This window comes from Thunnus maccoyii, chromosome 15 (assembly GCF_910596095.1).
Source record: "Thunnus maccoyii chromosome 15, fThuMac1.1, whole genome shotgun sequence".
NCBI classification, from domain to species: Eukaryota; Metazoa; Chordata; class Actinopteri; order Scombriformes; family Scombridae; genus Thunnus; species Thunnus maccoyii.
The window spans coordinates 26,397,249-26,409,531 of record NC_056547.1 but is presented as its reverse complement, the minus strand read 5'-3'; the positions used below and the strand labels follow the sequence as shown (position 1 = coordinate 26,409,531).

General features: G+C 40.2%; 1 protein-coding gene across 3 annotated transcripts in view; it reads left to right on the top strand.

Moving 5' to 3' along the window:
• Positions 1–616: 616 nt before the first annotated feature.
• Positions 617–12,283, top strand: part of phactr4a (phosphatase and actin regulator 4a) — a 32,827-nt gene continuing 21,160 nt past the window's right edge. The window contains exons 1-3 of one of the 3 annotated variants that reach the window (XM_042435342.1): positions 617–981; positions 4,751–4,876; positions 9,242–9,286. In XM_042435342.1, the coding sequence (XP_042291276.1) occupies positions 9,274–9,286 (13 nt within the window). In that variant the 5' untranslated portion in view covers positions 617–981; positions 4,751–4,876; positions 9,242–9,273. Of the gene's footprint in view, positions 982–4,750; positions 4,877–9,241; positions 9,287–9,708; positions 9,871–11,638; positions 12,162–12,283 lie in introns of those variants that run through there. The other 2 variants (XM_042435341.1, XM_042435340.1) reach the window with 2 other exon arrangements.

The following is a 12,283-nucleotide window of genomic DNA, read 5'->3' as shown; positions in this document are numbered from 1 at the left end:
CAGACATGCCACTTCCTCCCAGAGAGAGAGATTTTGGGCAGTGTTGTATAACTATGACTGAGTATTTGGGCTGTAGCCTATTCAATGTGCTTTCCTTGTGGATCTTCATTTTTTCATTTGATTGAATAAGACAAATAACTTTAAAAAGTAGATTTATATTTTTTACATTTCTTTGTTATATTTTTACATTCCAGACCACAGGTTTCCTTGACTCAAATAAACTTTCTTCACCTTTATCTTTTAAATTGATAGTTTCAAATAGTGGTAAAATCAGGTGAGAGGGGACAAACTTTGTTAAACCACGTGACTGCAACCATGACGACAGTCTTTCACAACCCAGTGTTTTTTACAGTCTTTGTTCACAACCCGTTCATTCATTCATTCATTCAAACCTTTATTTATGAGATCAGTCTTTAATTAATTAATTAATTCATTATTATTATTAATAATGATATAATAATATTAATAATAATACATTTAATTTGTACCGCATTTTTCATTCATATTGAAACTCAACCTAACTTTAACCTTGTTTTTTCTTCTTTTTAAAAGCATTCAGAGCGCTTATGTGGTCACGTGGTTCCCTGAGGTTTGTCCTTAGCAGTGGAGCCTGCTAATAAGTGCGCATGCGCAACTGTATTTAATCTTCCTACCGAGTTAACTTGCTCCACCTTTTGACAGCAAAGTGTTAACAAAGAAGTTTTAAACACAACATTTAACGTCGCTCTTAGCGTTTTGGTGGGGAAATTTAGGCGATGTTTGTGTATATTAGTGTTTTCACCCGCTTTCAGAAAGTGAATGTTGTGACTTTATTTGGGACAAAAGCTGGTTGGTGAAGCTAGTTCCGCCTTGCTTTTGTCCCTGTGATGGACCGCAGCGACAAGTGTCAAAAGTAATCAGAGCTCAACGAGAACAAGGGAAACACACGTCTCCTGTCATTTTGGATACATTTCTACATAAATTAAGCGCTTCCTAGAAACGGTGAGTAACGTTAGTATTTGTGCATGTCGTTACTCGCGTCTTGCTAATTTACCTGAGCTAACAAAGCTAAAGAGACAGTAGCCACCTGTTGCTGGCAGCCAAGGATTAGCATTATGTCAGTACAGTTTCTATCTTTGGCTGTCTGAACTAGGTTAAGGTGTTGAATAGGAAAGGAGAAATACACAAAAAGGCGGAATAAACAATATCAATAATGGTATTCAGACTGTGTTAGAGTGAGTTTAACTTTCTACCGTGTAGCCTCTGTTAACTGCTAACTTACCTGCACCTGTCTGATAATACAGAGCATGTACCATTAGCTGGGGCTGAATAACTGAAAAAACCTTTCGAAGGACTCTTTGTAGCCGTTTTCTGTCTGTCTGTTGTTCTCAGGACACTTTATCACTGCCAGAATGTTAAATTAGTTGTTCATTCTTAATCTATTCATAGTTCTTTTAGAGCATTTGCATGAGGCGCTTTGTTTGTAACTTGTTTTTGCAGACTTTCCTATAGCCACTGTAGCATTATTTTACATTACAATGACTTGAGGGAGGCTCCAGGTGTCAGTTATTGAACTACCAGGGAAGCAGCTCATTCCTCTGCATTCCTTTCACAGGCCCGTCTACTTGTTCCAACAAGTGCTTTGAGTGCTGACTGAAAGCCATAATACGCCCTATAACACGACACAGACTCTTCAAAGAGGGAAGACAAAAGGAGCTGCAGCTTATTGTGTATTTGTTCTAGATAGGCAAGATTGTAATCAGGTCAGTCATGTTATTGTGCTTTGTATACAGATACAATATACACATCACTTACTGAGGAAGAGAGGTCTTGGTAAATGTATTGTAACTACACAAAGGTAGGTAGCTTTTTGGAAAGAGTCTGAAAGATTGACGGTGAATGGGCATGATGCATGGGATTGGCACTCATTTTCATTGGATTCGACTGGTCAAAAATGCACGCCCACCATGGCGCGCAACTGTAACCTCGTTAACAATAACAGATTTTTTTTTGGCAAATAACCAACTGTTGTCTTTGAGGGGATTCTTACCTCAGCCTAAGAAGTAATGTTTTCAGAGCAGGCGTATGTCTCAAATACTTAATTTGGTGGCAGGTTAGGCCATTCATTAAGTTAGTTTTTGGTGCATATCCAGGAGTTGTTTATTAACATCGCCATGGGAATCTTTCAGCAAGTGCGCTATGTTCTCTTGCACTACTGCACATAATGAAAAAGTGTCTGGCAAATGTGTCCCATCATCAAAATCAAGTAACAGGAACAGTGGCTACATTTTGAAAAAAAAACCAAGCTCCTGTGGTTGCTAGATTATAAATAGATAGACAACAGAGATGTGTTCAGATGAGGTTCTTTGAGCATTTGAATATCGTGGGGCTGTGCTGTGCTTGAGTGTGTGTGTGTGTGTGTGTGTGTTGTTATCAGCTAATGCTAGCTGTTGACAGTGGCTCATTGAGAACCGTGCTGTTAGCCTCCAAACAAACTCCAACTTGGCTCTTCATTCAGTTTGCCAAGTCTGCAGAATGAACTTGTCACAATGGCTGATTGTGCTCCTCTCAGTTGTGCAGAGCTCTGTCCTTTTATCCGATGAACTGGGAGTTCTTAATAAGCTAATTGGGAGCTCATGCTGAACAAACAGGATTGCGTAAAATTCATGAACTACCAGTGCAGTGCAAACAAAGTACAGAATCATGTCTCTTAGGAATGTCAGCTTGCATATGAAACACTTCTGACTTCTTGCAACATTCGTAATGCAGCAATCTCAGTGGAGTTATTATTACTCAAGGATAATGGCTAATGAAACATGATCTGTTATCATAAACAGCACTTCCATAAAAACTAAAATGTACATTGAGAAGATGTGGTTACAGTTTGGATAGATGGTATTACAAAGGGAATTTTTAAAGTTTCTTGGACTTAGCTGTGTATTCCTCTGAATCATGAGCCCTGTGTGAATTCAGAGGCTTTTGGCGTGCTTTCGTAGTCTTAGAGGAGGTGCATTTTTGTGTGTGTTTTATTCTGATCAAAAGCTGCAAGCCGAGCAGCAAGCTTATCTAGCATGACACCGGTTTGAATCAGTGGTTTGCAAACCCCTCTGTGGCTTGCCAAAGTGTGCTTTGGCTTACGGAAGTGAATTACACCCTGGTTACCAGAGGATCAGTCAGTAATGTTTTCATTCTTAAGCCATTCTTTGATGTAATAGGCTCTCATTATTGAGCAGTTAGACTAAAAAAGAAAAACTCACCATGTTTCTCACAGGCATGAGATTATTGCTGAATTCAAGAATGGTCATGGAAACAAGAGGCATAATAGAAATAACACATCATCTGCTCTCTTGTACTCCTGAATGTGTACCTTTTTTAATATAAAACAATGATTCAGTCTTTTATAATTCAATCTCCGATTTGTTTACAACCTGTTTTAGAGTTGGACTACTCAAGGTATTGCATCCTAATTATGTAGAAGGTCTGAAGGCTCACATCCACGCAAAAAGTACAAAAAAGGTGTACACTTGCACTCACGTGAAAGCACTGAAATACCACTGTTGGATCCTGTTACCAAACCTGAAAATCTGGCTGCCATTTTGCCCACTGTGCTCTACATTGTACTCTCTCTAATGCTGAGATAGTCCATGTATGCCTGGTACACAAAAAAAAAGCTAACAGACAGAGGCTGTTGAGTCCTCAACCTTTGGATACGCTGTAAAATAATGACAGGACTGGGTGTCATCCTGTATGTGTGTGTGTTTGCTCATGTTCACGTGGTGTCCCTACTGACTACTGGCTCAGCTGCTCTAGTTTGCTGGCTTGTATGTATGCACACAAAACGGTGCACATTAACTCACCTGTGTTTGCTTTGCTGCCAGAGTGTACCAGTTAGTCGTGGCCCTTCAGAGCCGGAGCTAGCCCCGAGGACCAGAGCTCCGGGAGGATATTTGAGAACAGAATTGGGTTGCAGTGCTGCTGAACTTTGTCTAGTGAATTATTTGTGAGTTTGTGAGTGCGTATCAACTTTACCGGCAGGTTGGAAATACTGAATAATAAATGGATTACGCCTTTTTAAATGGTAAGAAAATAAACAAAATCAGAAAGGTTATCATTCTCACCTAGCTCAGATATTATAGATATTCTGTGTATTAGAATAATGTATGTCATTAATATCCAGACACAATGATGTAGTTATCAAATGGTAGTGATTGTGCTCAAAATGCAGTAACTGTGTGTGAAGCTGCAAGTTTCTAGTGGACATAACAGAAGCTGAAGGTGACACTAGAGGAGTGGACATTAGTCTTTTAATGGGATCTGTTAAAGCAGTGTAATGTACAGACACACTGTCCTGCCTGCAGCTGTTGAGCATTTGCTGTGTGTACATTATAGCCCAAGACACGTCAAACCAGTTGGACTGAACCAAAGCTGACCATGCAGAGGGTTGCCTGCTGTTAGAAAGTTACATTGATCTGATTTAAAGTTCAATGCAAAGTCGATTCTTTAGTCAGCGTGCAAAGTAAGGGTCTAACTTAAAGGGTCTAACAGTGTGGTGGTATTGTTGTCAACGCCAATGACTGTCTCCTGTCAAAAGGATTTGTGCTGCAATCCAAGAAAGTGGCACCAACTAACTTCCTTATCTAATAAAGTTTACTCAGCATATTTTCAGGCTTTCTTTTTCAGAAGACTCCATGAAAGTTTTTAAAGAAGCTCAGCACCAAGAAGGAAGTGGGCTTTCCTGTCTTATATACTTGTCTGTCTGTATCCTTTACAGGCGTGCTGTAATCACTTAACTACTACGTTGTCCTGCTGGAAGAAGAAAGCAAAGAAGTCACAGTCAAACTACAAGGACAGCATTTTGAGGGAAGATTTTATCGAACATCAATGATCTTCAGTAGAAGTAAGTTGGCGTTACAAGACAACATTTTGTAGCTAAATTAATTAACTAATATTGGCTTATTGTACTTTTCTTCCATTATGACTACATTTGAAATCTGAATTCACAGGGATATTGTAAGAACTTGGCCTAGTCTACTTGATAAGAAGGTCAAATACTTGCCTGCCACGCTACACTCTCCCTTTTATTCTCCATTGTACACACTGCGCTGCCTGTTCAGTCCCACGAGCAGGGTTTTACCAGTTTGTTGTCAAGGGACTTTTGACATTCCAAAGTGCAGCCTGATACTGTTGTTGTGACCCTCCCCTGTTAGCGTCATGATGTAGCCGCACCTTCTGCTATTGACCAATTACAGGCAGGGGCATCTTTTGGATTAGTTACTGTGAAACTCACAGGGAGAGATGATACAAATGATCTTTATGGTTTTAATATCAGCTGCTCATCTGTCCCAGTGATCCTGATCTTGACATTATGATTAACCACACGCCTGCCCAGCTGCTTTGTCTTAAAGCTACAGGACATTCAAAATCATGACTGTTGATAGTGTTGATGTCAGTGCTATCAGTTCATAGAAAGTAACTGAGAGTAAATGCTTCCCTGCTGTTTCTCATCTTTATTCCTGTTTGACAACACTTAGTTCTGAACTGTTCATCACAAACATGAGTTTCAATGTGTGATTGACAGTCATTAATCAACTGGTCAAGTTGTGACTTGTTGAACACTGCTGAACATTGCAAGTACTATTGCAGGAGAAGCCTGGAAGGATTTCATCAAAAAAAAACAAAAAAAAACAGTAAAAATATATTTATATGAAGTGTGTATTTCAGGACTCAAACTGGGCTTGGTAAACAAGATTTAGTACACGTTGTATCTCCAATGCAGATATTTTGTGGAGCTCCACACCAGAGGGGTGTTTCATGAAGATGACTCAGGACAGAAAGCTGTCTTGAATGAACCAGGATTAAACTGTTTAAAAAAGCCAACTCAGAGCTATATGCTCAAATTAAATCAAGTCTGGTTTAAGAAGTGCATGTTCATGTCTTTGATACACAAACCTGAGACTTCAAGCACACATACGTTTCTATGGTAACTTAGACCAGACTTGAGACTAAATTTGAAGCCTTGTTTACTGAGGGTTTAACTGGTAACATCCCTGAGGTGAGCTTTCCAAATGAACTATGCATTAGCATTGATTATGGTTAACTATACATATGTACTGTAATAGCTGTAGCTTTGGGCAGATGTAGTAGCTTGCTGGCATCACAACATTTTCATGTCTCTTTACCTGTCTCTGCTTCAAATACACAAACACACACACACACACACACACACACACACAGACACAGACTGTGAAATACTGAGCTTGTTTTGCTATTCATTGGATTTTTGTGCTGAATCGATTTGGTACCAGTAAAGTACAGCTGGTGTCATTTCTCTGGCTTGTTGATTCTCTCTCCGTGTTCAGCACAAACAGTCTTTATGTTTGTTTACATGTCGGATTGAAGGTGACTGAAGGAGGCTGCTCTGCTGCATTTGCGGTTGCTGTTGAAGTTGTTGTATTTAATAGAAACGCCCCAAACACCCTGGTGTCCAGACCTCAATAAGAAAGGTCTGATTTTAGTTCTTCACAACTCTGGTGTATTTTAGTAGTTATTTGATGTTCTCTATCATTTCAGATACCTTGCACAATACATCACAAATACACCCATATATAAAAACATGATTTAAGGTCACAACAGTTACCTGTACAGAGACCACTTGATAGCTGTATTGCTGCTGGAGATGTTTACAGTTTTTCAAGTGTGTCTTAAAACATCAGTCAGGCGTCCATATCAACAGAGAAAGAGGTTTTCCTTGCTGTAATCATTCCTCCTGTTCATACTGGCTGTGAAAAGATCTCCTTCAAATGTGCTCTCAATATAAGTGATGAAAATCCATGGTGTGTCCACACAGTCATTTAGTGCAAAAATGCATTTAAAGTGTATCTGAAGCTTATATGAGGTTTCAGCAGTCTGATTTAGGCTGTATTCAGACCAAATCAGGCAGTGAGGCGAAAACACTGGTCCTCCCATTCATTTGAATGGGGGTAGTGTGTTTTGGATGCGGGCGCCACACCGGACTGCGGCTGGAAAGTTGAGCCAGGGTCAACTTTTAGAGAAACGCAACCTGATGTCACTGCGGCTGAAGGCTGCGATGACCAATCACAACCAGGGATCAGACTGATCAGAGCTGTAAACTCTGCCATGAGGGAGTACAAAGACGTCACTAGGAGGAGGGGAGGACATTTCTCTTCGTTTGATAACGTTGAAAGTAAAGTTAGGCTTTGCTGTCGGCTTCCCGACTCATTTTAAAAAAGACGAGAGAGACAGACAGAGACAGACTGTGATCGAGCGAGCAAGAGAGTGAATGAAGAGAGGGAACGCTGGTAGCAAGAAGCCGGTGAATCAGATCAGTAAAAGGTTATTTTCTGATTGTTTCACTGCAGTTACATTCTGGAGCACAAATAAACACGCCAACACACCTCTGCTCAACCCTGCGGCTGTACGCCGCACCGCTTGATTTGGTCTGAATACAGCCTTAGTCATATCAAGTGGATATATGACACATTCACAGTGTTTTTAGCATAAAATTCCCTCTTTGTGTTTCCTCAGTGTTTCCCTGTTGAGTTGCGGTGGAATTATAGTAACAAAAATAGGAAGTTCGGCACAAAACAGACTGTAATGTTGAAAGATATCTACTTGGTTTGACTCATTTTGACGCTGAAGCTTCATATTAGCTTCAGATAAACTTTTAAATACATTTTTTTGCACAGAAGGAGGACTGTGGATTTTGTCCCCCATCACTTCCATTGCAAGTGCATTATGAAGACATCTTCTAATGGTCAGTATGAACAGGAGGAATGATTACAGCAAGAAAAACCTGTTTCAGTGTTCATTCGGGCTCCTGACTGTTGTTTTAAGACAGACTTGAAAAATTGTGAACCTGTCCTTTAATTGTATTACAATATGAAAAACAAAAAAACCCCACAAAACATTATTTGAAAGTCCTGAAACAAGCCCAGAGTCATTTAAAAGCTGATATTCATTACAGATATGTTGTAGAGAGAGAGCTCTATTTGTTTTTTTTTTAAAATTTATAGTTATTTATAATGATTAAATTCCCAGTGAAGTTTACTGTTTCAGTGCACTGGTGTAATTTTATACAATAAAGTTCATTGTTAAACTGTAAAATATCCTGCCTCTATTACGTATCTTTGTCACAAGTGTTTGATAACTACATTTGAGAGATCGTTGCAAAAAATGTGTGTTTATGTATATATTCTGTATATATAAGATTATCGGCTGATATACTGCCTAATATCTGCATCAGCCTCAGAAATGCAGTATCAGTCGGGCCCTATTTAAAACAAAGAGACATGGCAGCCAGGCTATCTGATGATGATGATTGCAGCCTGATGAAAATGACCCTCATATCATTGAAGGTCACATTCTATCACACAGTAGCACAGAGTTGGTTATTTGGCAGAATGTCTGTTTTTTGTGAAAACAGAGTGTTTTATTTTTCACTCTTTTGTAATGTCTAATATTTGAGCATTTTACACAACACATAATGTGAGATGATCATAGATAACCACCTCACAGTATGTTCATATCTACCAACCCATCCAGCGTATAGAAAGGTATCTTGTTCAAGTGTGTGCAGAGTTTCATTCTTCAATTTCAGTTTCTTAACTGCTTTGGTAAAGAATGTTTTCCCGTTCTCCTCCACACTGCAGCGCCGCGTTGTTACCCATACTAATAGGATGTGTATTTTTAAATGTGATTGCGTAATTGGCTGATCCTTTCTTAATCGTGACAGTTGTTTGCATGTGTCTTAGAAAGGAATTCTGAATTAGACTTGTTTATTTGCTGTGAGGCCTGCTAGGATTTCCAGTCAGCGTGTTAGCTAATTAATGCACTATTTTGTTTTAGCCAGCACAACTTTTGTTCAGCTTTCAATCTGGCCCCCATTAACCGCAGAGAACATCCAATCTGTTGAGGTGCCCTGAGAGGCGTTCATTGATTTACTGAGTGATAATGGAACGCTAGAGTCTTCAGTGATGGGAATAACTTTTGTAAGTTCCTGCTGTTTTATAGGATACAAAGTTTAACTTCAGTATCAGCTGCTCTGGGATTCCACATGTTGATGTGTAGTTTCTTTTGGAAACTTTATGTTTATGTGTAAGCTGTGGATTAGGCTAGATCAAGGAATTCATTAAGTAAAACATTTGATTACATTGTCTCGTCTTGAAAAACGCATGTAATAGGATACATCATCAAAATTCTACTTTTTTACATTTCAAATGATCCCTTTGTTCATTTGTTTCAGGAGCTGTCGGCTGCTGAGTTTTGGAAACTGTGATGGAAAATCCTGGTAAGAAAAATGCCCTTTTTATTGTTTTTCAGATGTATTAATTTGATATTTGTAAAACTTTTAAAGACTTTTTCAATTTCACTGTGCCAGATTTCATTTGAAATATGTCAGTAAATTAAAAAAAAAAGCATATAAAGCAAAACAAATCTTGTTGAACTTCAAGTTGAAACATGCCAACTGAGTTAGAGTTTCTATTTTAATGTATACGTAGGCTGTAGTGAGACTAACTTTATCCCAATCATGGTATCACGATGACAGAAAATGGTGAGTCAACAAACCTAGTGCTTGTTTATGGAGCTGTCCATAAAAGGGTAGGCCCTGTGACGCGTTGTGGTGTTGACACTGCAGCTATCTGATTGGCCCTCACTCAGAGGACACACCTGTAGGTTATCAGAGCTGCCGGTTTCTGTCACTGCCACGCATGGCCTTGTGTCTGTTTCACCACTGAGCTCAATCATTGACGACCTTGGCGTATCAGGGATACAGTCGCTCAGGGGACCTCGCTTCCTAAGCTGAACTGTTGTAGTACATTTGTGACATCCGTGGGAACACAGCTGGGATGGCTGTACAGTCTGAATATTTTCGTGAGTAAACCTGCTTTCTCTCTGTCGGTGGATGTTAAATTCTTAAAGATGTACATTTCAGTTCCTCCTTTAAACTACAGTTTGCTCTCTTGATTGGCAAAAATGTTTTTGAAATCATGAATACAACGTGATTGAGACAGTTTCCTCTTTGGGTTATTAAAATACCAAGACAGGACAGGGCATGGCTCCATGAGCACTTTTTAGGCTACTGGGCCATGGCAGGAACAGATTAAGGAAGCTGGATCTGCTCATCCCTGCCTGGCGCTGTCGCCAAGCTGTAAAAATAAACCAGACTTCCTCCTCTGCTCGATTTTAAAAGTGATGCGTTTCTGACATGAAGGCATGGCTGATGAGCAACTGGAATGCCTTACATATCCACGCATTTTGATGTGAAAGGGCAAAGCCATCCAGCGTGTTGACTCATGTTACGTTATAATCAGTATGGGTATGTTTTGGGGCTGTCTTGATGACACAGTGTGATTGTGTTTTTGTGAGTCATTAAGGTGTTGTTTTGTCGAGCCGGGCTTTCTGTTCTCAGTTAACGTGTCTGTCTCCATCTGCTGCTGCTCTTTGGAAAGAATTAAAAGGATTTCAGTGTCGGTGTGAGTCATACGTTAGAAAATGTTACTGGTTATTATCCCTGTCTGTTTACCGATGATTTCCATGATTGCTCTCATTATTGTCCTTGAACCATAAAACCTGACATGTGGTCTTACATTCCACACATTCCTGTGTCAGAGTTGTGCTCTTATGCTGTGGCTTTAATTGGACTGTAGAGGGAGCAACAGTAATACAGCATGTTATTAAGTCAGCTTTGTATGATGTACTGAATGTCTAAAAACATAGTGATATATTGCTCTCTCACTGCTTACCAAACCTCCTCCTTCTGTTATAGCCTATATCTATCCTTTTTTTTTAAAAATATAAAGTAAGCTGAAATCAGACACAATAACGGAAACACCTTGCATCTTATGTAGTTGAAACCTTTGAGAAGTTTCAAGTTTCAAGACTGTGTTTGAAGCTTTGTGATGTTTTTGGGTGAGATTACATTACTTTAAGATATACCCGCCTCCCATGACTGTATATATATGGGCAGGACAAAATAGCATGAACACCATATTGCATTGAGCTGTCTTGGATTGCTTTCTATAAACCAACATCTGTCTGATTGGCTGTAGAAAAGACGGGTAATGAGCTCCTCTAACTCCTACACACTGATTGGATATAACCTAATCACACAGCGCTCTAATAGAAACGTTCAGACACAGACTCCTCCGTTATGTATGTGAGATTTTGGCTTTGTGTCTGCTGAGGTGTTTATATGTAAAGCACTTTGCTGTGAGATGTATTATTGTGCTTTACAGTGTTACAGAAATATTTAGAGAGCCGTAGTTCCAGCAAAGAATAGCTGAATTGTTTATTGCTGTTTTATTTCCACACAGGACACATTTTTTCTGTTTTTATTAGAAGTGCAAATTAAGTCATAATAAAAGTACTTACAACCAAACATGTGGGAGTTGAGGTAAATAGTAAAACTGAGTGACTAACATCTAATACGTCTTATCAGTTAGCACATGTATTTCATAGTTTAAAAGGACAGTCCCTGGACAGTCATCGGACACCTTTGCTGTGTCACTTCCTCTTCTCTGGCACTGAGCTCCACCTTGGCCCAGCTCACCTTCCACACTTCTCGAGTTACCTCACCCCGCAGAGCCCGCCCCTCGTCCTTCAGGGAGTAGTGTTTTGTCAGTCTGTGAAATGGTGCTCGCGGGGGGCCCCACCGCTTTGCAAATCCCCTCAAGGCTTGATGGCTGGACCGGCCAAACCTCAAAGCTTGCCTGCTGTGAACTTTGCCCCCAAAAAATGCGCTCTCAGGAATGAAAGGCATCCAAGACTGCTGGATTACCTTATTGGCCTACCTTATTTATGAAGTCAGAGCTCCAAGAAGGGAGGGACCTAAGAAGTGAGCGAGTGAGTGTGTTTGTGTTTTAAAGGGGAATGACGGAGGGAGGTAGAGAGGGAGAGACCAAATCTCACAGGCTGAAGAGAGGGAGAGGGCATGACTATAGAGACGAGAAACTAAATGAAGCAAGTGAGCAGTCAAAAACGGTCTTGAGTTACAGGAGCTCTATGTCTAGTTGAAGGAGAGCGAGGTGGCTTCAGGTTTTCCTTTCCTGCCGTGGGCCTTGGGAGAGGCAGGGCCCGGCAGGCCAACGGGGACAGGAGCCGTAGCATGGGACACAGTGCTAGCAGTGAGACAGTGGCCCAGCAACCAGCCCAACACAACACGGGTGAGTCTCAAGCCAGAGCCTCAGAGCTACACGGTTGCTGCAAACATAATTTTGAGGTGATCTTCAATACCTGCTCGGGCGTGTTTGCATTAGTGAAGAATAGAGTCTCAACAACAGGATAC